Source organism: Parasteatoda tepidariorum, chromosome 7 (genome assembly GCF_982258835.1).
Source record: "Parasteatoda tepidariorum strain Cologne lab strain chromosome 7, Ptep-v5.0, whole genome shotgun sequence".
Classification (NCBI taxonomy): Eukaryota; Metazoa; Arthropoda; class Arachnida; order Araneae; family Theridiidae; genus Parasteatoda; species Parasteatoda tepidariorum.
Genome location: NC_141761.1, coordinates 36339386 through 36367014, shown reverse-complemented (window position 1 = coordinate 36367014; position 27629 = coordinate 36339386). Strand labels below are relative to the sequence as shown.

The 27629-nt window shown below is 31.9% G+C and overlaps 1 protein-coding gene across 2 annotated transcripts in view; it reads right to left on the bottom strand.

The window, feature by feature from the left end:
- Nucleotides 1-26638, bottom strand: part of LOC107440015 (short-chain dehydrogenase/reductase family 9C member 7) — a 43257-nt gene extending 16619 nt beyond the window's left edge. Inside the window, exons 1-4 of one of the 2 annotated variants that reach the window (XM_016052785.4) lie at nucleotides 26116-26638; nucleotides 13389-13601; nucleotides 11647-11829; nucleotides 8607-8739 (exon numbers count right to left, since the gene is read on the bottom strand). In XM_016052785.4, coding sequence (XP_015908271.3) covers nucleotides 8607-8739; nucleotides 11647-11829; nucleotides 13389-13601; nucleotides 26116-26353 — 767 coding nt within the window. In that variant the 5' untranslated portion in view covers nucleotides 26354-26638. The remainder of the gene's footprint in view (nucleotides 1-8606; nucleotides 8740-11646; nucleotides 11830-13388; nucleotides 13602-26115) is intronic. The other variant, XM_016052786.4, reaches the window with a different exon arrangement.
- Nucleotides 26639-27629: the final 991 nt, after the last annotated feature.

Sequence of the window (27629 nt, the reverse complement as noted above, 5' to 3'; positions counted from 1 at the left end):
CAATTAATTTTGCTAAGTTCTAGATTGAAAATTTAGCTGACTGTAACCGAAGTGGAGCCGTCCTTAATTGATATTACGCTTCTTCTTCTTTTATTTTTCAATATTTTTGACTACCCTCCTCCCCTTTGTTCCAAGTGTCACACTTTCCCATACCCCCTACCCTCCTTGTCACATGTGACACTATATTATGCAAACACATGCTAGCAGCTCAGAAACAAAACTCATATTATTGATCCTATTACAAATTTTATTTTCTACACGACACTTTTTTTTCTTTTGTGAGCATAACAATAATATTTATTAGATGTGTACTTATTTTAAAGAAAAAAAGTATAAAATAAATAATATAATAGCATTCAATCAACTGATTTTAAATATTTTTATTTTAACCGAAGTGATATCGCACTTTTTCTTCCCCCCCCCCCAAGCATAACAACACCTTAATTAAATTGGTAAGTGGCGAAAATAAAAATTCAGAACGCCTTCAGTTTGAGCATGACAGGAACTAATGAGTTGAAATATCGCAAAAATTACGAAAAAATAAAAAATAAAATTTTTTAATGAAAAAAAAAATCGAAAATCGGATTTTAAGTGAAATTCATCTAGTCATCATCTACCTTTACCTTGAATTTCGTATCTTTCCTGAAATAATTTTGTGCCTGAAACTCTCTGGTTACATACTCAGATATACATCTTATTTATGCGAACGGTACAAAGTTACACTCGTGTACAAATTATTTATTCGCTTTTATAACGTACAGCTCTTTTAACGCATTACTATAAAGCACCTCTATTTTTTACAATACTAGTGATTATAATATATATTTTTAAAAAAAGAAAGAAAGAAGAATACACCAAAATTTATGCGCGCAATCATATTTATCATTAATTTGAGAAAACTAATGCATGGAAATTTAAGAATTCTTCATGGCTTGCTTACAAGAGGCCTAGAGACCGTATACATGCGTACATTTTTTGGAGAATAACACACTAAGTGACTTTGTGCTTTGAAAGAACGCTTATCTCTCGCAAAAGTTAAATGTGTGTTTTGAAAGAACGTTTATCTTTTGCAAAAGTTAAATGCATGTTTTGAAAGAATGTTTATCTTTTGCAAAAGTTAAATTGGTGTTTTGAAAGAACGTTTATCTTTTGCAAAAGTTAAATGTGTGTTTTGAAAAAACGTTTATCTTTTGCAAAAGTTAAATGCGTGTTTTGAAAGAACGTTTATCTTTTGCAAAAGTTAAATGTGTGTTTTGAAAGAACGTTTATCTTTTGCAAAAGTTAAATTGGTGTTTTGAAAGAACGTTTATCTTTTGCAAGTTAAATATGTGTTTTGAAAGAACGTTTATCTCTCGCACAAGCGATATTTGTGGGAGGGAAAACGTCTCAGATTTTGCTATTCTTAATCAAAAATAGACCGCGCGTTTCCTCCCGAGACAAGGCGCCCGTGTGTAACCAACCTCTACAACTACAGAATGCGAAGATAGATTTTGGACGAGCTGATTGAATTCCACGGCAACGCTTTCTTTGACACATCGTTGTTCCATTCTACTCTATATACTTGTTATTTTAAGCATAGAATGATTTTGTACTAAAGTATGTCAGTTTTTTCGCCTAAGAAACTACCTTCTTTGTCCATAAATGAAATAGAAATTATTTCGTCCAACATAATTACCCTTAGACGCAATGTTAGAAATTTAGAAGATTGCAATAAGTGAGTAAAAGAATTTTGGGAACTGACAAATACAAATGGAATTCCAGAACTTCAAAACCTCATGAACGAAGATAAGCTGCAAGTATATAGAACTCCCAAAGTAAGTTAAAAATATCGAGAGAAAAATGGGAAATAATAAAGATTAATGAAAAGAGAAGAAAAGTAAAATATTTTTTAAAAAAACTATTAAAAAAAAAGCCGGAAAACAAAATAATGAAAATATATAATTTCTTTATCAGCTCATACGATTATATCCGTAAACATTAATGATTTTTAATATTGTATCAATATAACCAAAGTAAAATATATCAATACAATAATGTGAGGAGCACTAAATAAAAAATAAAAAAATTTAAGCGAAAATAGAACATATGAAGTAAAAAATATCGATAGATATTTTTTTACTTAATGTGTTCTGTTTTCGTTTCAACTTTTTTTTAGTGCTCCTCACACTATTGTATTCCGCAATACACAAACAATTACAATTTATCATTTGTTATTTAGTAATAAAAAAAAATAACTGAAAGTTTGATTAATTCAAAAAATATTCTATTGTATTTATGAGTTTACTTTCTTCCAAGTAATATATTTTTAGGTAAAATTCACATTTTATGCTATTATTAAAAATTTGGGTCCCAAAAGATTATTATACAAATTAAATAAAAAAAAACTTTTGATATCCTACCCCCCCCCCCAAAAAAAAGAAGAAAAAAACAATCGAAGTCTTTTTTATTAATTTAAGGAAGAATTAAAGCATATAATTTTTTCATGATTTATGACTGCTGACGTCCTCTTTTTTACAAATATAAAGGAGGAAAAAACTTTTCATTCCAAAAGAGAAGGAAAGTTATTAGATATCATAACAAGGTAAAAGTAAAGTATAAAAAAGAGATTGAGGAAATCCAGTCGATTTATGCCACAGGTAATAATAGTTACTGCAAATGCATCCAAAAGCGAGGTTAAAGAACGAAATGCTCTTTCATAATGAAAAATTAATATCTTGAAACAATTATTACTTACTAGAAAGATTAAAAATAAATTTTGGTTATTAAATTTTTATTTAAGTTTAAATATATCTTGCTCAGCTTACATAAGCTTTTATTAGATAAGTAAAGAAACAATAATAAAAAATTATAAATTACATGGTGTGCCTCGCGTTTTAGGTCTGAAAAAAAAAATCTATTTACTCCTTTTTAGTCAAAAAAACACAGTTTTTATTCTATTTTATTACTTTCAGTTTTTCAATTTTGCTTAGGTTAGTTCGAGTTGGAAACCAGTCAAAACTTCGATTGACGATAAAATGGCACTGTGTTTGGCTTGCTCTATTTAGGTAACAGTTGTAACTACGATTCAAATACGGAGCTTCTGATATAATTTTATCTGCAAGTTATTCCGTAAGTAGCAGAAATTTCCTACGATGATAAATTTTATTTGATTATAAAATGGTATTTTGGTCATTACAATTATTTGCATTGGACATGATCTTGTATTGGACACAGCTTAAAATGATTTATAAAAAAATAGACAAGGTTGTCGTTGATCCTATCTTATATCTAAAATAGTCATATTAAATCGACATGGTACGAACTTTTTAAAATAATTTTATAGTTTAGTGTACCGAATACGAACAGATGCCTGAAAAGTTTCATTTGGAATGTACCTAGAAACCCCGAAGTACAGAACAGGGACCAGAAATAATTATGCTCAGTGTGTAAAAAAGTTTTAAAAAAAAAAACATTAAATTTCTTGTTTAGTTGTTACATTCGGGTAGGACACTGAAAAGACTTATTTTTTGCTCTCTCCGTTTTCATAAACACGCATTTTGCGCTGTGTGAATTTTCATAAACGCGCATTTTGAGTCGTGTCCATTTTCTTAAATACGCATTTTGAGTTGTGTACATTTCCTTAAACCTGCACTTCGAGCTGTGTACAGAATAAAAAAGCTAACAGGTGGATGCACTAATTATAATTGTCGGAAAGAAGTTAAAATTTTGATTGACGATAAATTATCTGAGGCAATAATAAAGCGATAAATTCTCCTTGTAGCATCACGAAAACGTATAAAACGTGCATTATTATTATTATCAAGCTAGGTTATTATTATCAAGCTATAAGTGCTTTAGCAATCGGAAAGTTGTCGAAATTGCGATTGCAAGTTCTCCCTTTCAAACACGAAAACGAGATTATAAAAATGTAATTATATCAACAAAATAACATCATTAAAAGGCTTGCATGAGTAGCGTCATACTATTCGTCGAACGCGAGCAGATTCAAAATTCTAAAATTAGTATTCCTTTTATCCATTCAAGGAAAATAGTTCAAAGGTTGCAATCCATAAGGTTGTAAAGGTCATATATATATATATATAGATGGATCAGAATCGATAGTTAGATTAAATCAGCTTTCGTCCATTCAAAGTATTCAACTCCATTCCAAATTTTTTCAGATCTGGTGTTCCCAGCATCACAGGAAATACTGTCTTCGATGAACAGCCAGTAATAGTACGCATCGTTCTGGCAGTGGTGTAAATAGACTTCCGTCGTGTAACGTTCTGGCAAAGGTAAAATGCGATATCGGCAATCTAGAAATTTGTTGCAAATGTCTTGTGATTTTTCTACACTCATGCACTCCGTCATGCTACATGTGTCCCATGATGTATACCCTCGGGTGTAATAGAACACAACTAGACAAGCACAAATCACCATACAATCCATAATCCGAAAGCAAGTCGTGACGCGCTAAAAGGTACCTCCCAGCGACCGCCATAAAAATTCTGTTCACAGCAATTATCTTCATTTGCTCCGTAGATCAACGATGAGATGGGTGCGTACTCAAATCAGGAAAAGGCCGAGATGCATTACATGTACACAGCTGCAGACGACAATGATTGCACCGACAAGACGCGTCCCTGTCCCAGATGCGAGGACACTTAAACGATTCTACCAACAGCTTTGCGAATGGGGTTTCGTTTCAAGTTTCATGCGTGATACTGGACATAACAGGAGTGTTAGAACGTCATCTGTAACGGGCGGCATTGTGCATCGTACCAGCAACAGGCTTGAATTTGGCATGCAGGCACTGTCCCAAGTCGTTTACGTTCCCCGTAATATGGTGTGGTGAGAGCTGCGAGAAGAAGGAATGCATCCCGACCATGCGCAGAGTGTTCAAGGCATGAAACCATCGGATTAGCAGGCACGTGTCAAATTAACCACGTGGTTTCTCCAACAAACAGATTTTTATGCACATATGTTGCTCACTGACGAACGCACATTCACAAGCGAGGGTCGTTCGAATATCCACAACTATCATATCGCTGGTTCAAAACTAAAACGACACAACTGCAAACGTGTAATGCCCGCAGATATGTCGTTTTACTGTTGAAGCAGCGATATGTGAGCGATTCAAAGCCCGTACACAATACGCCCACATTCGTCCCCGCAACGTTTCGTGCTAAATGTTAGGGCCGGAATCGTTCACGACCATTTGATAGGACTATACGTATTGACAATACGCCCTGGATGGAGATTCAAACCGTGTTCCAGCATACGACAATAGCGTGTCAACCGGGAGGGCTGAGAGGACAACCGACCCCTCTAAAGTTTAAGTGAGAGGACAAACTATGTGTCTCCCGTTCCTGAAATTTAGGCACTCGCAAAATAAAGTCAAATAAAATTGGTAATTTTAGATTTTTTTTTTTCAATTTTAAAGCTTTTTTTTTTGCTAACAGAAAACTTTATATTCCTCTAATTACAGTGAGTGAATAATGTGCCTTGCCCCTTCTGATATTTAGACATTCGCTACGCTAAGACCAAGTTAAAGAAAATTGGTAATTTTAGAGAAGAAAAAAAAGCTATTTTTTCTCAGCTTTGAAGCTATTCTCAAAATAGGAAACTTTACTTTGTTCTGAAATTAATTTAAAGGGGAGAATAATGTGCCTCTTGACATTTGAAAAAATAAAGTCAAAGTTAAAAAAATAATAATTCCTTCGTATTTTTCTTTATTTTTAATTTTGGCTCTATTTTTCAGGTGAAAAACTTCATTTTCTTCCAAAATATTCACCTATTTTAGGCCATCAACTTTCAATTTTAATTCAAAGGCATAGAATAATGTAAAGTAAAATACAATTTGAACACTACGCAATGTAATGAAGCAACAACGTGTAACAACAAAAGAAAGGGCAATACAGGTATTACCCTTTGTGTCTACTATTTGTATTCTACCTATTATGTATTATTTCAAATATTATGAAGACTAAAGCAAAAAAAAGTGAATAAAACACAAATTAAGACACATTAATTGCATTTGATAGCTTCAGTTGAATTGACAAGAACCTTCCTCGGTGTCTAAACGTCAAATTAACGAAGAGAAGTAAAGAGACAAACCTTTCGTCTTGACCTTTGTCATTCAAATTATTTCATAAAAGAAATAAACTATTTCATAAAAGAAATAAATTATTTCATAAAAGAAATAAATTATTTCATAAAAGAAATAAATTATTTCATAAAAGAAATACTAGGTTACTATTAGTAACCTAGTATTTCTTTTAATACTGTATAATGTAATCCTAATATTTGTAATCCTAGTTACTACTAATTCATTGTGCAATTTATATAAATGTTTGTAATAAATAAGAGAAAATTATATTTTTATTTATTTAGAAGCTACAGGTTAGTTTCAAAGGAGGACGGGTACATTGTTGGACAAGCCGTCCTCGGGGACGGGTAAAATTCCTAAGGTTTTTCGAGCCCTGTGTGAGGGTATTAAGCAGGAACTCCAAGGGCAATAGATTAAATTAAAATGGATTTCCAAATGTTGGGAAACGGTGGGATACTGTTAAGATCATATTTGTAATCCTAGTTACTACTAATTCACTACGAAGTACATATACAGGTCACTAAAGAAGAGATTGAGAGTCGATAAAATTTACCATTGGAAATTAAGGTAGACGATTCTAAACAGTTAAGTGTAGGATTTACTAATTCGTCAATTCAAACTTGACCAAAGGGGAATTCTTGTAATCTGTCTCAAAGTTATTAAGGGCACCAGTAAAAGGAACGTTAGTAAATAAAGATTTTACATCAAAAGAAACCATTTTGTTATCATTAGGTTTGAACGTATGAAGCTCATTAACAATCAAGTTTCTGACTTGGTTCTAAGTTGAAGCTCATGCAAGTTTCTGACAGTAAATAAATTCATACTAGACAGTGGGGACAAAATTGAAACAAGATGCTTAGCTAATTTATAGGAAATGGGGCCAATATTGAAAACAATGGGCCTAAAAGGAGTATTAAATGATGAACAGAAAATTATAATTTTAATAAGCAAATGAATAGAAAAAATCGGGACCGAATGATTTTGATAACAATAAGAGATTGATAACATTAACAACTATGCTATTAAGCGGAAACTATGTAAATATTTGTATTTCAGTATAAACATTCATATTTAAAAATAGTCAATTTCAAGTATGATGTCTAATTGATATTTATTCGCTTAATATTATCAGGGACCTGAAAGTATTTTTTAGGTACCTTCTCGCAGGTAAATTATTAACACCTTATGTAATAGAAGTAAAATAAAAAAGTGCGGCTATTAATTTCGAGGATTAATCTAATAGCTCATAAAATTATTATGTGAATTACATACAGATTTAATGTATCAAACTAATCTCCATCACCAGTCCTAATGCAGCACTCAGCTGAAAAGTTCCTGAAAGAAATTTCAAATGCTCTATCGAAATTTCTTTTCTTTAACTCTGGTTTTCCTAATGTCTTCAACATTCTTAATCAAATAGTCATGGTTACGCTGGTTACCTAGGTAGACCTGCAGCACGCTCTGCAGACTATCATAGCTGCTTCTGCAGATTATTTTTTTAAAATGTTCAAAAATTGCGGAGAAGAAACAGATTTTCTTTTTTAATTCCTAAACTTTTTCAAATACTTATTTGTTAGCGAATATTAGAGAGGAGGAAAATTTATAAGTTTCTATAATTCTAAGTAACTTTTTCTAGATAACTGGAATTTTGGAAAATGAAGAGAAAATTTAAATAACAAGAATATCTTTTATTTTTTTAAATAAGAATTTTTAAACTATGGTTATTTGGTTACATACTGTGCAACATTAATTTTTTACAACATAATTTTTATCTCTCTTATTTGTAGATGCAAATTTTGCTGCTATATACTTGTGAGATTAAGCCTAGTTTTTGAAATGATCAGTCTTCACTTAACTGTTAAAGGCTGTCAGACAAATTTAAATTTAGGAAAATTACGTTGCAGGTAGACTCTGTAAAGTGTGCTAACAGGGTGGTTGAGAAAATGAACCATTCACCACTCTTTGCACAATTTCTTGCAAACTTTTTCTTTTTTCTCCAATTCAAAAATCTGATAGGTTTAAGAATATCCAAGACTTAAGAAAACTAAAAACTCCGATATCATAATAGAAAAGCAGTCTTAAAGGGGACACCTTGAAAGGAAAGTTGTTTCTGAAACTTTTTTAGCCTTACAGTAGGACATTAAGGTAGACAGGTGGAGGTTATTTCGAAACACATAAAGGAGTTGACTTAACATTTTTAGGAGTTGTTAGACAGGTGGAGGTTATTTCGAAACACATAAAGGAGTTATAATAACATTTTCAGGAGTTGTTAGACAGGTGGAGGATATTTCGAAACACATAAAGGAGTTGACTTAACATTTTTAGGAGTTGTTAGACAGGTGGAGGTTATTTCGAAACACATAAAGGAGTTATAATAACATTTTCAGGAGTTGTTAGACAGGTGGAGGATATTTCGAAACACATAAAGGAGTTGACATAACATTTTCAGGAATTGTTTGTTAGATCAGTTTCGGAAATTAATAGCTGCAACCATATATGTATTAAAAAAATCACTCACTTGTACATCCATGGTTCTACTGTTACCACCTTAATACCGAATCTGTACATTTCTAATCGTAAACCATCGCAAAAACTGACTGTTGCTTGTTTACTCATGCAATAAGGAACTAAACCAGGATAAGTGTACCGACCTTTAATAAAAAAGAAAATGTATTATTCTTAAAATAAAATACACATCAACAACAAAAAAAAAAGAATTTAATGAAAATTTTAGATCAGACAAGTCAAACTAGATAACAAATGATTAAGTTACTGCGCGACGAATAATAAGGGAAAAGCTTGTAGCTTATTGTTATTTTTGGAAGGCAAGAAGAGGCTAAATTCAACATCATTCCATCCAAATTTTAGTTATAAATTATTTTTTTGAAACTTTTAGGTGTCATAAGCGCTTTGTTTATACTCCTTTTAAATTAAATAGACAATTCCAGTTCTTAATATATTTTCCTGAATCTATTTTACTTCCAGTTTACACTGCATAATTTTGATTAAGGCATTTTTAAACAATTTTAAAAATAATAAGTATAATGAGAAACGAGTGTAAAATATAAATTTACTTTTATCAGAGTTCATGTTGGCAACAAATGACTAATCACCGGTTATTATTCGTTTGATAAGCCTGATTTAGATCATTAACTACACTGGTGTGCAAAACTTAAGCAACAAGTGGTTTTTCGGTCACAGCTCCCCTACAAAGTATAAGATAGCCATGAAATTGCAGTATAATATGCACGTAATTCAGTAGAAAGATTATTTGTATGCAAATTTTAGAAATAAAACGTCGTAGGTGATGTAAGTGTACGTAAACCTTGTGGGTCGGCGCGCGCAGGTCAGAGCTGTGATAAAAGGATGAAGAGCACCATAGTTAAAGACATTCGCTGCAAGTGCAAGTGACTTGTTTTGAGAAACATGCCTGCAAGAAATCATTTAGATGACTTTACTCGAGGAAGAATGATAGGGAAGCTTGAGGAGGGGCGTAGTGTGACCAGTGTCACCGAAGAGTTCGGGATCAACAAAAGTGTTGTTTCTCGTGCTTGGAATGCCTTTAAAACTACTGGTACAGCTGTTCGGAAGGTTGGTGGCCGTCCAAGGAAATCAACACCAAGAGATGACCGTTACATTGTCCTCCAGGCGAAAAGAAACCGTTTTCAGTCAGCGAGCACCATATCTCAGCAACTGTGCACAGCCACAGGACGACAAGTATCAAGATTTACAGTGGCCAGACGCCTCCACAAAGGTGGATTATTTGCTAGACGTCCTGAACGCTGCATACCTTTAAAAGTTAGCCATCGGCGGCACCGTTTAGAGTGGTGCAGAGAACACGAAACCTGGAAGCCTCATCAATGGAGTCGCGTCCTCTTCACAGATGAGAGTTGTTTTAGGTCTACAAGCGATTCTCAACGTCAGTTGATCTGGAGAGAGGTTGGAGCTCGATTTCATCCCAATAACATCGCGGAAAGAGATCGTTACGGTGGTCCTGGAGTTGTCGTCTGGGGTGGCATTATGTTGAACGGGCGGACTGAGCTTCAGATCTTCGACCGAGGTTCTGTAACTGGAGACCGCTACTGCAATGAGGTAATCCTACCCCATGTGCGTCTGTTCCGAGGGGCCAATGGGCCAGACTTCATTTTTAGGGATGACAATGCCCTGCCACACCGTACTGCTAATGTTCAAGAGCTACTGGAAAGCGAAGATATCACACGAATGGATTGGCCAGCTTACTCTCCAGATCTAAATCTCATAGAGTATGTGTGGGATGCATTAGGGAGACGTCTTGCGACACGACAGTATCCTCCTGGTAACACCCATCAGCTGAAAGATGCGTTAAAGGATGAATGGAGACGTTTACCCCAAGAACTCCTGGATAATCTGGTGCTTAGCATGGAGAGACGATGCCAAGCAATAATTACCGTAAGGAGAGGGCATATCCCATACTAGGGAACATCTGCCAGTTGTACTTACGCTTCTTCAGTCAATCATATGTAACATGTCAAATAAAGCCTTTTTTTGTTCCATACCCTACTTTAAGCTTTATATTCATTTCAACGCCATTATTCTTTTACCATCGTTTAAGTATAAAATAAAGTACATCATATTCAAATTTCATGTCAATCGGATGATTTCTTGTAGAGTTATGACAAAAAACGCACTTGTTGCTTAAGTTTTGCACACCAGTGTATATTAACTAGAACCATACAGAAGTTGAAAAGTTGTAATAAATTTCACTTGATCACAACGTATATGTAGATGTAAATTGCTGACTCGTTTTCACAAAAAACAAGTAAATTTGTGGCGTACTTTCTATTTTTTTAATTAAGAAATACACAAATTTTTCATTATTAAATTGATATTTTTTTTTATAACTGAACTATATGTAAAAAATAGAAAGTTCAGTTGGCCCACTTTTCGGAAAAACTGCAAACAACATTGCGCACCATATTTCTGATATATATATGTAATATAGAATGCCTCATACGAGTCTTTCTATATTAAATGATGAGCTTAAAACAGATGTTTCCTATCAACTTTAAGATGTAGAAGTCGGTCTCTCTCAAAGAGCCATAAAAAGTCAAGAAACCAGATAAAAGATTATTTTCTGAAGTTAATGGGCAATAATTCGTAGATAAAGTACGCATTAAGATAGTCCCAAAAACTTCCCAGGGCCAGAATGGCGCCATCCTTTTAGCGAATCAAAATTCGTTAAGATAAGAATATAAGAACGTTTCATTAAGATAAGAATATCCTTGCAACCACCTCCCTTTACAGAACCCCCCCCCCCTTTAAATATCAAGAGCACCGAAAATTCGTGGTTTTTTCATATTTTTCGTAGCTAGATAAATCTCTGCCAATTCCCAACATTCCAGCTAGGGAAACCACCAATGTAATCGAGGCAAAACTCCCACGAACAATGTTTTTACTACTTAATATAACTTAATAAAATGCCTATTTGAGTGAAGTAGCCTAAGTCTCATTAATTATCTAGCCTTTAAAGACGTATTATTACAAATATATATTTTTTAAATTGAACTTATGAGTGTTACCTGCGGCACTAGCAACTGTTACAACTCGTCCTTTAAACTTCACTAGAAGAGGAAGAAACGCTTTAGTGACTTTGATAACACCAAAAGTGTTAACATCAATAACTCGCTTAATGGTTTCATTGTTAGTCCAGAACAATTCTCCACCATCATTCAGGCCTGCATTGTTTACAACTGCCCATAATTCTGGAACAAGGATAAAATAAATATGATTATTAATGTATGAATATATTAATATTTATAATTAAATAAAATAAGCTGATTCCACACAATTAAAGAATAATGTGAAAAGGTACTAAATGGCTTTCTAATGAAAGAGAAACTATGAATTGAAAGATATGTTATGGTCATCAATATGTATAGTGCAGGGGGAAAAACGAATATGCTGAATTATTTTTAATTTGAACATCGGGTTTTCACGTACTAGGATTATTTAAATCTTCTATTAAATGTTCAATCGCGCATGTAATTTTTACCCTCAGATGCCCGTGCATGTAAATATGTAATCAAAAATACTAATTAAGTGCCTCCTTAAGTCACGACAAAAATCACTGAGATGTAGATAAACCGTGCCGAAGGAAAAGAAAGAAAAATGATTATATTTGATAAGATCTAATTCAAATATTTTTTAACTTAGAAATTATAAAAAAAAGTTAACTTATTTCTTTTATTCCCTTAGCCACGCTTAATTTTTAATTGCCAAAAAGGTTTACATTGACAGCTGAGAATAAAAATAATTAATACAAAAATTAGAGTTTGAAGTTTGTTTAAAATTCGTTCCAACTTATTATTCCTATTTTCCTTCTGCAGGTTTCATTTTTCTTTCTGGTAAATGAGGACAATTATGCCCTAATAAATTTCTTTAAATTTTCAATTTAATAACATAATGCTTTTAATAAATGCTTCGAATAATGCTTCTTTGAGTAATGCTTTCTCAGGAGATAGAGCTTTCGCCTTCCAATGAGACGAACCGGGTTCGAATCCAACGAATTCCGCATCCGACTTGCACCGACCACAGTGTTGACGTGAAATACCCTCAGTGGTAGACGAATCATGGGTTAGAGTCCCCTTGCCGTCAGGCTAACCGTGGGAGGTTCTCGTGGTCTTCCTCTCCATGTAACGATAATGCGGGTTAGTTCCACCAAAAAGTCCTCCACAATGGCAAATTTCTTCCAATACTCGATCCAGGAGTTCCATTGACTTCTGGATTGGGTTCAAAATTACAAGGCTACGGAGTTGAACATTAGTAGTCGTAAACCCATAAAATTGGGTCTGCTGTTCAACGACGGTTATAAAATTATAAAATAATACTTCTTTGATAAAAATACTAAATGCTTCTGATTTGTATTTAAAATTAAACTTCAGTGCAGACTTAATATCGTTAATGTCATTTTTATCAACACATTACAATAATAGTTACATCCATATGTTTTAATAACATGAATTTAAAAAAAAATTTTGGCCGGGTAAAAGTTTATTTCGAACAGGCAGATTAACACACAAGCAAGGGCGTGTAAAAATTTGAGATATTTTGAGCACCCTGCAATACTTTTACTTTTGTAACTACTTGATTTCAACTACGAGGTCCAAATAGTATCACTTCCAAAACATTTTTTTCAAAAGCACATTAGGATATGGAACGAATTCGATATTTAGTAATCCCTTACATTAGCGTAACGTAACTCGTGTAAAGTCAAGGCATCGGCAAAAAACTTTTACATGCATTCTGTAACTGTGATACTTACTGTTGTCTTTAAGCTTTTCAGTGACATATTTCACTGCTTTTTCGATACTTTCATCGTTCGTGACATCCAGAGGGACGATATGGAGTCTTGAAGAAGCTGATTTCTTGAGGGTACCAGCCCCTTTCCCGTCTGGTAGGAGACATCCAGCGAAGACTTGCAGACCTAAATCATCCAGGCGCTGAGCTAGAGAATTACCAAAGCCACTGTCACATCCTGAAAAAGATAGCAATACGGTACACTTTATTTAATGAGTACTGGAAAAAGATAGAGGTAGAACAAAATTGAAATATATATATATATATATATATATATATATATATATATATATATATATCTTAAACTAACTAATTGCTGCATCCAAGAAGGGCGGAGTTTTTTTTTCTTTTAGTTGTTGTTAGTTTACGTCGCACTAGAACTGCACAATGGGCTATTGGCGACGGTCTGGGAAACATCCCGGAGGGTGATCCGAAGACATGCCATCACAATTTTGATCCTCTGCGGAGGGGATGGCACCCCCTCTTCGGTAGCCCGACGACCTGCGCGCCAAGTCGAGCACTTTACGGTAGCACAATTCAACGAGGACCAATACCGCACACCCTCGGTCCCTACGCAGACTGATCCAAGTGGTCACCCACCCGCACACTGATCGTAGCCAGTGATGCTTGACTTCGGTGATCTGCTGGGAACCGTGTCAACGATCAGTCCACTGCGGGACGTGTTTGGAGTAAAGATGTTTTTATCATGTTCAGTTTTTGAGCGGGCTGTGTTGTTGTATTGAAAAATCAGTTTTATGCTCGTCTGTTATTTTTACATGTCATGGTATTCGAAGAAAAGATCATCAGAGAAGAAAAAAAATTATGTAATTAATCTAGTAGAAATCGAGAGACTGAATTGAAATGTGAAACAGGCGAAACCCAAGTTAGTGATATAGAGCAGAGGTCGCCAAAGTGGTCTATATAGACCCCCAGGGGTCTGTTTAACAAAAGCGGGGGTCGATCTGAGACAGGGGGGCGAATGGGGGTCGATCCGAATCGGAAGGTTCGATTGTGGGTCGGAAAAAAAACAGTTCTCAATACGCAAATCACACATACCTAATTAAGTATGTAAAATTTGTGAATTTTTTTTATAATTGACTCAGCATCAGTTTCTTTATAAAATATAAATTAATAAACGTATATTTATTGGGGTGAAACAAGTATTTGCGTACCACCGCGCAGTGGCACGACCTCAGCACAGTTTATAAGTCATATGTATATGTGCTCTTGTCCAAATGTCACGTGTGACGAGCATTGACGTTACAAATGCAAATATCATACGCAGTTTCAGCTATCTTTGCAAACTGTGTTGAATGTTTGCAGTGTCATTATTAAAACTTTTATAGTTTTGGATAATTAGTTATTGTATCGATAAAACCATTCATTTAGTTTAGATATCAATTTCAATTATCAATGCACAAAAAAGAAGGTAAGCATTAATAATATGGATTAGTACAGCCCGCGACAAAACTATAGCACACTTTGTATTTTTTTACAAAAATTACAAAATTGACAAATTTTGATGAAAATTAAAATTGACCAATTTTGAACCCAATATAGCGAACCTTGCAAAAAAACACCAGGCACACCCATCTCATTGATCAAGAAGCAGTAAATCTTTAGTTACTTTACTTATTATATCTACTTATGCATAGTTACTTATTATTTAATAATAAGGTATTTAAATTTCAATATTAATATATTTTTCATAAAACTATTGTTACACAATGTATTATTACTTTAATAAATGTTTAAAATCATAAAATAAATGTACAAACACAGTATCTAATAGAGTTTTATTTTAATTATCTGAAAATTACTTTTGTGGGGGTCGATGTAGATTTCGAAAAATTATATAGGGGTCGATGATCAAAAAAGTTTGGCGATCCCTGTTCTAGAGAATAGAAAAGATATAAAAAAAATAGGAATAAGTAATTCAAAATTATTAAATTTAGAAGGACTGCTGCAGTAGTATTTAATTGGTTTTGTTCTATAAGAATATTCCTGTAGGTCAGTATTGATACCAGAAATGGCAAAAAAAAGTTTCGGAAAGTCAAAGCATCAAATGGTTGCTTATAGATAAATTTACGCAAATGCATGACATTATTTTTAAAATAATTGAATATTAAAATATATGAAGTGAAGATAAAATATAGAAAAGAGAAACACAAACAAAACAAACAATGAAAAACAAAACACACATTTAAAAATTAAATCACGACATTTTGCTATTCGCTCTAAAATATTAAAAAAAAAATTAATTGTTTTTCAGAGTTCAAACGTAAATTTCAACATTTTTAAAGTGGTAGCTTTACAATATTTATAGAAAGCAGAAACTGTTTAGTTTTTCTACACTTAAAAACTTTATCATACAATTTCTTGTTTACGAATAACTTATTCTTATAAGGTTATAGCCGAATATTAACTATATCCACTATACACGTTTAAATTGTTCGTCATAATGTTCAAAATTATAGTAAAAATGAACTTATTAATTTAAAAATCAAAAGATAAACGAAACATTTCCTACCATTTTTAATTTTTGATGAAAATCTTTTACGAAGAATGAGAAGTTAGCAGTTACAGTTTTCTCATTCAAATTGTATTATTTAATATAATAACAAAATTAATTTTGATAATATTTCACCCATTAAAGCTCGAATTTCAGTATGGGAAAAAAGTCATGAGAAAGATATTCCCATTTAAAAAATGATTATATATTTACATTCAATCTGGGTTGAACATAAGTTATAGATTTAAAAAAAATTGAATGTCCTTATTATCTTATATCCATATAAATATTTTATTGTGAATTCAAATATTTTACTTAATCAAGTTAAATGTAAATAATGACATCATGTAAATATTATTATTTACCGTTTTAATAAAAATATTGCTAGCCTTCTAATTCCGGGCAAAAATTATTCAATAGAAATTTTGAAATTATACTTTATGCAATAATTTATCACAATTAACACGTTAAAGCAAGAGTTTTTTACACTGCATTGGTGGGGGAAAATGATAGAAAGAAATTTTTCATTATAAATTATTCATATTCATTATGATTGTACATTAATGTGTACATTAAGTAGACATTAATCGTTGGCTACCACTTAAATTCTAAACATTTATAATACACAGATTTAAATCAGAAGCTTCATATTTCTAAAATAACACGGACGCCACGCATGTTTTGTTAATCCAAAATAAAAACCTATCAGGAAATAATTTGCGTCACCACCTTTAATTTTTATTTATTTATTATTTATTCATCTATAAATTTATCTGTTTATTTATTTTTTAGAATTAGAGAGCTAAAGCTTATCCAACCAGATTAGGACACTGGAGCAACTGTGTTAAGTTTAATTTATTTCTGTTTTTAAAAACTATCTACAAATAATCAGGAATCGTTTTTAAATGGATTAAGTTTTTACAATACCAGAACTAACACTGCCTATCTTTTTGTAGCTAAGTAATTACAGTGAAACCTGCCAAGTTGACCACCCTTGTAAGTTGGGCACCTGCATAAGTTGACCTCAATTATCAAGAACGGAATTTTTCCTATATAATATAAAGAAGCAAAACCTTTGTAGCTTGACCACCTGTCCATCTTGTATGTTGACCACTGAAATAAATCAATTTTGTCTAGGAGTATTATGAAATTCTATTCTAAAACCCTCATAAATTGACCAGAAAAAAAAATCAGAAAATTTTCTGCCATGTAGAGCGCCGATTATCCGAACAGCTCGGGACCGAACGTTGTTCGGATAATGAAAAGTTCGGATAATTGGAAAGTTGCTTAAAATTTAGTTTAAATGATTATTATTTATGCACTAACTTCCCTTCACACTTTTTCTGCGGCTTAGAACTGACAATACTATTTAAAATAGCTGGCTTGTTTAAAAGTTTTTTTTCTTTTCAATTTTTAAATATTTTCTATTTATTTATTTTTTTAAAACTTTTTTTTCATTTTGAGTTATTTTTGTCATATTTCAGCTTATAATTTTTTTTTATCAATTACTGATTTCATTACATTTTCCTTTATTTTCCATTACAAAAGAAATCCAGTTAAGACTTTTGTTTCAAAGACTTTTTGTTTTGTTTCAAAGAAGCTCTTTTTAGAGCAGCCATATCCCTTATTATTCTTTTTAAATAAATCAATTGCACGGGATCAACATTATTTTGAGGTTCTAGCCAATTCATTGCAATATCTAATGAATTGCATGCTTCTATATGAGAAGGTCCGCTATCTTGAACTTGATCACCTATTTCTTCCTCTTCGTCCGCGGATTTCCGATTTTCTTTCAAAAATTCAGCAACAGTTTCATCATCATTTAAAATTTGAAATCCTGGGTCGTTTTCAGTGTCTCGACATCAATCATCTATTTCTTCTGCTGTATAACCTGGCATCTTTTCTTTCGGAAAATCTACTGGTTCAGAAACTTCAGTTTCGTTTGTTTTTCTGTTAAGAATTTTATTCCAAGATTTAAGATTCCAAGCACTGTAATCACTAATCATTAACCATAAGTGACAATTACCCGTTCCCCAATTGTAAAACTTCATCACTTATCTATTCATAAACTCCTTCTGCATCCCAACGATTGTAGACTGTCGAAATGAAGCTCGTATTCTTGGAAGATAATTTTTAGTTGAAGAGGGTTAAAGGGTTATGTAGGTTTAACTGTATAACAATACATGTATGTACGGCTACTATAAGAAAACTGCTAAAAAAGGTTGTAAATTAAATATGGTCCTCAAATGTAGTGGATATTATTTATTGTTCTAAATGCAGAAATATTGCCGATAAGTTAAAAAATATTCTAAACTTTAAAAAAAAGGGAAAAAAAGAAAGAAAAAAAGAATTCGGACATAGTTCGGATAATTGGACGTTCGGATAATAAGGGTTCGGATAATCGGCGCTCTACTTATATTGAAATTTCACTTGTCAAAAAAAAAAAAAATCAGAAAATTTTCTGCCATTTTTGCAATGTATATTGAAATTTCACTTGTTTGGTGAAATAGTGTAAAAAGCTAATCTAAACCCTTTTGTGAGTTGACCATCCGGGGAAACTGTAAGGGGTCAGCTTTTGACCATTTCTTTCATCCGTTCATTGAAAACAGGTGTGTTAGTTGAAAAGTTGCTCTTCCAGTTGTAGTAGTGAGCCTTTGAATAAATGAATGCTCTGAAATATGCTTTGATTCATTATTTATGGTCTTTGATCTTTCAGTGTAGTAAATAAATTTTAAAGTGTTCAAATAATTTTATTTTGTTAAAGTTTTCAAATTGCATGTTTTCGTGTTCTGATATTTTAAGAAATTATACTTATTAAACACTTCACATGCATAACTAACGAAATATTTTTTTTAGAAAAAATTAGTTAAATATTAGAATTATATGTTTCAAATTGAAGTTCATTCAGGTTTAAACACATTTCTTAAGATATTCATTTGCATATTTTCTGAATAAAATTTTTAAGTCAAGTCATAAAAAATAAAAATATTTTAATATACAGCAACATGATATAGGAAACGAAAAAGTAAACAATGACCCACCCCCTCTATAAGTTGACCACTTGTCTAAGTTGACCGCTAAAACAATACAACACAAGTCAACTTACACAAGTTTTACTGTATCTAAATAATCAAAACGCTTATTTAGGTAAAAATAGAAAATCCACAAGGAAATCTATCACTTCCATCAAGGAAAAAACGAATGCGTATGGAAAAAAAAAACTCGAATAAAAACAAGGAATAAGTACGAACAAAATGAGAAAAAAAAATTAATTTCAGGATTGATTTTTTACCAATAGGCTTATCAAATTTTTAACTGAAGAACTAAAATAATGAATTAATATCAACCAGGATAACGCCTTTAAGGCACTGACTTTAAAACCAGTCGATTTCTTCTTCTTTATTATTACTTAGCCTCCAACTAATAAGATCTACATACTTTATTAATATCTAAATAGCACTTAGTACACGTACAAGTTGGCAGCTATGTAATAATAATAAAGCAATGAACTGGTATTAATGCCACCGCTTCTTCTTTCAATAACTAGCTTGTTTCAGTTTTTATTTTTCAAGTTCGCATGTTCTTTTAACTACACATAATAAATGCATCATAAATTTATCTTGGAAGCAATCATTTAGATAAGATAATTTAGATTCATCACTACCAATCATCTAACCTGCTGGTTTTAATGCAATTCAGCAAAAAGATCTTATCTATTTTCCTTTTGTTATAATAACCTTTGTTTGTCATATCATATCAGAAAGATTTTGTGATAAGATAAAATAACAAAAATTTTGTTCAAAGTTTAAGATTAGAAATGAAAATAAGGAAAAATAGTTAGCTAGTTCAATTTATGGAACTTCTATATTTACCTCAATACATAAACTTTGATGATTAGGATAATTACTGAAAGCACTTTGATTATTTGGATAATTACTGAAAGCACTTTGATTATTTGGATAATTACTCAAAGCACTTTGATTATTAGGATAATTACAGAAAGCACTTTGATTATTTGGATAATTACTGAAAGCACTTTGATTATTTGGATAATTACTGAAAGCACTTTGATTATTAGGATAATTACTGAAAGCACTTTGATTATTTGGATAATTACTGAACAATAAAAAGCTGGTTTGAAGATAGGCATTGATAGATTTGATAGAGTAAAACTAAATCCATGGAAAAACGATCCCTGATTATTAGCAGTAACTCAATTTGCGGAGTTACTCCATGATATATAAAACAACAAATTTTTAGCCTTCAAAATGTTCCATTTCTTCAAAAAAATCTTTCGTTTTCTTAAAAAATAAGTTTTTTTCTGTGAAGGAATGATCAAATACTGACTTTAGAACTAAACAATTCACTATGTTTTTTGAGAATTGAGAGAAAGTTGAAAAGTTAAATAATAAAAATAAATCACGAAAAATTTTGTTTTCCAAATAGAGCAAACGATTTCGTTCATTATTATGAAAGTGTAAAAGCGTGAAGAAAACAATAGGAATAGGAATAAAAGACGAGAAATAAACGAATATTTTTAATAACTTTTGATTTAATCATCGAATTTTCACACATTTTAGGATACCTTTTTAATACGATCATCTCAATATATACCAAATAGGAGTAGATAATGTACAAATATTCTTCATTTCCTAAAATTTAACTTTGATAAGACAATTAACTAAATTCGCTTTTCTAAAGATTAGATTTTCTAGACTACCTTTTCCTAAAGACTATATAAAATAAAAGACAAAGAGATATAAAATAAAATAAAGAATATATAAAATAGGCTATATAATATTAAATAGACCGAGTTGTTAGCGTGCCTGACTGCGGAGCCGCTGGTCGCGGGTTCGAATCCTGCTCAGGGCATGAATGTTTCTTTCTCTCTGTGTTCTATGTCCTTTCTCCTTTGTGTGTGATTGTGTGAATGTGACCCGCCCTATAAACGGGTTTGTGGTTGTGTGACGTGGGCGACGCTGCTCCACCGCCATGGCTTCTCCACAGGTGCCCACTGGGTAACGAGAAGAGAGTAGCATTTCTGTGGCCAATGGAACAACCCCCAAGTGCCCGCCATTAAAAAAAATATTAAAATAGACAAACACTTTTTTCACTAATATATTTTTCCAACACAATCAATATAAAAATTTGACATCCACGTAAAACAGAAATAGCTAACTGCCGTACAACCAGTTGTTGCACCATGGCACAGATCACATTATTCAAACAGCAGTTATAAATAAGAACCAATTCTGTACCAAACAACAAACATTTTAATTTAAGGCACGAAATTAGGAAAATACTCATGACAGATGTATTACATGAAAGATAGTCGTTCCCAGTTTAAACTGTCCCACAGTAAGACACTGTTCCCAGTAGAAAGCATCACTCGCTGCTGTCAGTGAGCGGGTAAGTGACCACTTTGATCAGCCTGCGAAGGGAGCAAGAGGATGCGGTATCGGTCCTCGTTCAATTTTTCCACCGTTAACACATAATCCACATTGTGAGGGCATTCATCCTCAGGGATGTTTCCAAGACCACCATTATCGTGCAAGCTCTAGTGCGACGAAAATAAAGTACTACTACCCCTAAAAACAATGTCTACATATGTTCGCTAAAGAGTGGTGTATTACTACCATTAAAAATTGTTTCGACTGTTACTGAATAAAATAATAAAAACAATAAATATTTTCTAAAAGTTATTTTTTGCATGGATTATCTTTGGATAAACGAATTTTTTTATATAATTGTGTGCTTTCAATTCGCTTAAATAGTTTTCGAGGTATGAGGAAACAAGCGAAAAATAAAATTAAGGGGTCCAACCTTTGGGCCTGACCAAACTATTGGGACCATATTTCCCAGATTGTGGTAACTCCCCATATGTGGGTGTCAGAAATCCGAATCAATCGGAAAAAAAGATATGTTCCGCATTCAGAGAAAATGCGTTATTGTGTCTGATTTCGTAACCTAAAATATTGTCTGCACGAATTAATTTGAGGTCACACCCTCGAACCATTAAGACTAGAACGTGAAGGTCCGATCATTAGATCAAAAGTTATATAGGGTGGTCCGTTTTTTTGTTTTGCGCACTGCACATACAGCAGAAACAAATTCATAACACGACTATATATATCTCAGGGGCTTCAAATTTAACTGTCGATCATAAAACATAATTTAAGATTATTAATCATAAAACGATGAAAATTTTTTATTCCTCCAATTAAATATTTTAAATATAGTCTTTTAATACTTTAAAGCCTTAACTTAATTAAACATAACTTTATTTTAAACTTTATAAAATATTATTTATAAAGTAACTTAGCTTTATTAACTTTAATTTTATTTATAAAGTACCTTAAGCTTTATTTATAAACAAGTGGTTCGGCCGAAATAAGGATGATTAATCAGTAGACAAAAAAAATTGGGAACCGCTGCTCTAGAGAATGGGTGCCTATTTTTGATTGCTCGAAACATGTCAGCTTTTTCAGCTCTACAATATATGAAGCAAATGTGATGTTTTAATTATCAATTATATCTTTGCACTCTTTTTCCCTGGGGTTATACATTTCAGAAAGTTACTAGTTACTGTGCAATATTAATGCTAACAAACAAAAATTTTGTATCAAAAATTATTATCATTAGATCCAGCGATAATTGATTTTATTTTTATTTACTTATAACCGTCGTTGAACAGCCGTCCTTACTTTAGATTTACGACTACCAATGTTCAACTCTGTAGCCTTGCGAAATTTCAACCCAATTTAGAAGACAAGGAAACTCCTGAATCAAGTATTGGGAGAAATTTGCCTTCGTGGAAGACTTTTGAATGGAACAAATCCGCATTTGCGTTGCATGGAGAAGAAAACCACGAAAATCTCCCTTGATTAGCCTACCTGTAAGGTAACTCTAACCCATGACCCATCTACCACTGAGGATACTTTACGTCAACGTTGTGGTCGGTGTGATCTGGGTGCGGAATTCATAACGACCAGCAATTGCTGCGATTCGAACCCGGGTCACCTCATTGGAAGGGAAACATTCTATCCCCTGAGCCGCCGCGACTCAAGCGATTATTCATTGAAAAATGCTATTTTACGAGAGTGATAACTCAAAATCTTACTTTTCAAAAATCACGCTAAAAAAATTGAATTTTGAGGTTCTGCCTCATCCACTACATTAACAGGATTTTTCTCATCGTACCATTTATTTTTTAGAAATAAGTTCTTTGTCAGAAAAAGACTTTAAACAGTTTTTTTTTTTTTTTTTTTTAATCGATCCCGTTTATTTTACTTTCTAGTAAGTTTATAGTTCAAATTAAATAAAGCAAAAATATATTTGGTCCTTGGGAAATAAGCAAGTTTACACAAGAAAAAATGTAAAAAAATAATGAAAGACAGCTGTAACAGTTGTTGATTTACCACCAGCTGTGTTTTATTGTGGCGTTAAAATAGAACTACAAACTAAACAAACGATTACTATATTAGTTAGATACATCGTCTCAGATTACCTTTATACAATGTCGTCATATTAACTCTGACTTTGTTATCAACGAAATATTTAGAATCAAATATTAGTACAAGTAATAATGGTTAAACATACTATCTAATTATCACGGAATAAAACTTGACAAATTACTTAGACTTATATTTAAGTTATTTACTACTTATTTACTTATTATGTAAGTTATTTACTTATGCATAAAAGTCCACAATAAAAGTTTTTAGTGGGAAAAAAAAAGAAATTAAATACTATGATATATTTTTCATGAAATAAGTACAAATCTCATTTTAATATAATAATAATCACCCACGCGTCATACGATAACTTAAAACAAATTAGTACCATTTCTCCCTTAAATTTGCATTTTAGTACATAGATAAATTATTTTATTTAAGTTGTTTCCGATTACAAAAATCAACTAAGAATATTTGGCACCGATTAAAGTACGGGGATTTTTTAAGCTTATCTTAAACAAATTAGTACCCTCTTTCCATTCATTTTGCTTTTAAGTACATTGCTAATTTTCTACACAGCTTTTCAGAATATACCTTATTTTTATATTTCAATTAAAACTTATTACTAAAAATAATTAAGCATCACTGGTGTCATTAACATTATGGCGATTTTTTCAATCCATTTCGCCATTAATTTTGCATTTTAGTATTTAATTCTTTTTTTTTTATTTCAATAGTAGCTTTTACTAAAATTAATCAAGCATCATTAGTGTCTGTAATAGTATGGCGATTTTATAACGTTTGTTTTAAACGAATATACTATTTCACCATCAATTTTTCTTCAATTTTATTTACCGTTGATTTTTAGATATTTTGTTTTAGGGCTAGAATTTACAGAGTTTTTTTTTTGAAGTTATACTTCTTATGCGACTTCCAACAAGGTTGCGTTAAACGTTTAACGCTGCATTTTTATTGGCCGGGAAATCACGTGGTAGGATCCAGTTTTCCCTCATTCATTTCCATATTGTTTTGGTTCTCACTAGCATAAAAATAATAAAAGTATTGTTTTTCTATAAATATTTTTTTAGTTTGTTTTGATACACATATAATTTAATAGGGTAGTATTTTTTATTTTCAAATGAGGTTATGTCAAGGTACGTCTCTTGTGAATATCAATTGATTGTTTGGTTTTCTCTTTTGAAATTACATTATGACGCATTCACATACATTATTAATACAAATACATTTTCCAAGGCGAGACGATGAGGCAACCACAAGCACTTCCACTGGTTCAAGGGGCCCTCGAGGGAAAAATGCACAATATTATCGTGATTACAGAACACGGAAGCGAGCGGAGCAGGAAAAAGAGTCGTTGAATAGAACTAGTGATCCTTCTACTACTGCTGATTCGTCTACAATTAATGTCGCAGGTTGCGAAGTTTAACTTCTTCCGCGCGGAGGGACTCCACGCGCTATTTTTTATTTATTTATTTATTGGTATACATACACGCACACTTGTATGTTCAAGTACTGCTTTTAAGCCTTGTCAAGTAGAAAAACAGATATCACATTCGAGAGGACGTTACATCCAGGGTTACGGCAGAATTCGATCTCGCTACCTCGTTTTTTTTTTTTTTTTTTTAGCTTACTGTGTACACAAGTATTTTTATTACTTGTTGTTATTGTAAGTTATAGTTATTGGAACTTTCATTAATATACCAAGGGAAAAGATGTTTAGTTAGAATTCTAAAAAATGTCATCGTTGTGAGGAATAAAAATATTCTTTTACAAAATGCATTTAAGTAGCAAATACTTGTTCAAATACAAACAAATGAATGAATTAGCATGAAAGTAGAACGATTATCATGAATGAAGAAATGAATTATCATGAACGTTGCGTTACATATTATAGTTTTATAGAATACGTTTTAAACGCATAACCATAAACTAAATCAGGGCTGTCCAACTGCAAAGAGCCCACCGGTCAGAATTCCGGTCACTGATCACCTGGCGGGCCGCAGTTTGAAAAAATTGAACAATAACCTCTTGCACAATAATAATTAATAGTTGAATTATTAATTATAAAATAATGGAACAGAAGGATTATAAAACAATTTGCTTACATTTTAATGGGAAAACTGAGACCGATCAGCCTAAATAAGTAGTTGGCGAGCCGCACAATATGTGTTAGAGGGCCGCATGCGGCCCGCGGGCCACCAGTTGGACAGTCCTGAACTAAATAAACACGTGGTTTCAGATAACTTTAGAAATGCTAATTTGGTGACTCCTGCTTTATTTCATCTGACAATAATTAAAATAAAATTAATTATTTAAGAAAGTTAATTCTTTAATCATAAATGCGAGTTATAAGATAGCAGGCATTATTAATGTTATCTTTAAAAATATTTGATAAAACAGAATCACCTGGAGTATACTTTAAGACAATGACTAGTTAGCATGGAAATCAATGAAAAAATTCCATTTTTTTCAAAATCTCGCTTGAACGGTATAATAGGAATTTTTGGAAGAATTTTTAAGATCGGGGGCAAAAAATCTCTTTCGCAAATTTCAGCTACCATTAACGATTTTGGAGTAATAGAGAGACACACAAACTCTTCAATTTATTGTTTTAGAAAAATTTTTGTTTTTTTAAATTTTAAATATTTCTATAAGATAACGCAAATCTAATTACAGTTATAATTTTTGAAAAAATATTTTCTACATACCAGTAATTAAAACAGCCTTTCCTGCAGCTTGTACCCGACTTCTGGGCATCCAATCTTCCACAAAAGGAAACAAAACGTTCACTAAAAAAACTACACCACACACAAAAAAGAAGCACCATCTTAACCAAGAAGGCAAACAAATTAAAAATATAAAAGCGAAAATAAGCGCTACTCCGTACACTTGCAATGTGTCGTTCACTGATCGCGCTAAGGTCCTTGGCCTTGAAGAGTTAGCCATTTCTTTTTTAGAATAAGAAGCCGCTTCCGCTGATGAAATAGTGCCACAACACTAGATTATGGTCACCAATCGATAAAGTTTAAGCATGGACTGAAAAAGATCCACCCATAAACTCTCCCTTCAGTTGAGTTCGAGCCAATATGTGAGATGTTCGAAATGAATTGTATAAATTATTCCACTTTTTTTCCGAAGCAGTTCAGAAGGAAGGTCAAAACCACTCTAGCGACAAACGATTAACAAGGTTACGCCAGCTATGATTTTTCCCTGTGAGACTTTTTTCCTTCGGCAAAAATTATCTTCGTAGCTGAGATAAAATATGGAAACTGATTACAGTTTTCATATTTTTGACTATCGCTATCAAATCAAATTTGAAGGAGGGGGAGTAAAGAACTGCTGTTGATTGAATTTAAGTTTAAAATTCTTGTTTTAATTTGTTAGGTTATTTAAAAAAAATTCCAATATTTAATTTTCTGATATGAATATAAATATTTAAAACATTTTTATACATGTTATGTATTGAAAATTAAAAATTCCAATGTTTACTTTTCACTAAATAACGCGTATTTTTATTGTCAAAGAAAAACCTTCACTAAAACAATATGGTTAATTAAATTTAAATTTATTTGTCGTAAATAAGATTAAAAAAACACGCATATATTATAAAGGAATTCGCTTTAATAAACAAAAACTGTAGATTAAATATAAGTTACAGAGCATGACTTCAACTTATGATCAAAGCATGACTTCAATTAAGTTTAAAATTCTTGTTTTAATTTGTTAGGATATTTTTAAAAAAATCCAATATTTAATTTTCTAATATGAAAATTAAAAATTCCAATGTTTAATTTTCAATAAAAAAAAACATTTTTCTGTCAAAGAAAAATCTTCACTAAAACAATATTGTCAATTAAATTTAAATTTATTTGTCTTAAATAAAAAAACACTCATATATAAAAGAATTCGCTTCAGTAAACAAAAACTGTAGATTAAATATAAGTTACAAAGCATGATTTCAACTTTTAAATTTATTAAAAGTGTAAAAATGATTGGTTTTGTTTTTCTATTCTCAAAGAATAACATTTAATTACAAATTGACTTTTTCCTTTCAAGTCTGAGTCAGTAAAATTTTAGTTCTTTCTCGTTAGTTTATTTATTTCACAGGTCTAGCTATTTTATTTATTAACTGTTTAAAAGTTTTTTATGCTATATTTATTTAAATAAAAATAAATCTGTTGACTTTACTATTTTTTTCCTGTAGACTTTATCACTAGCGAAA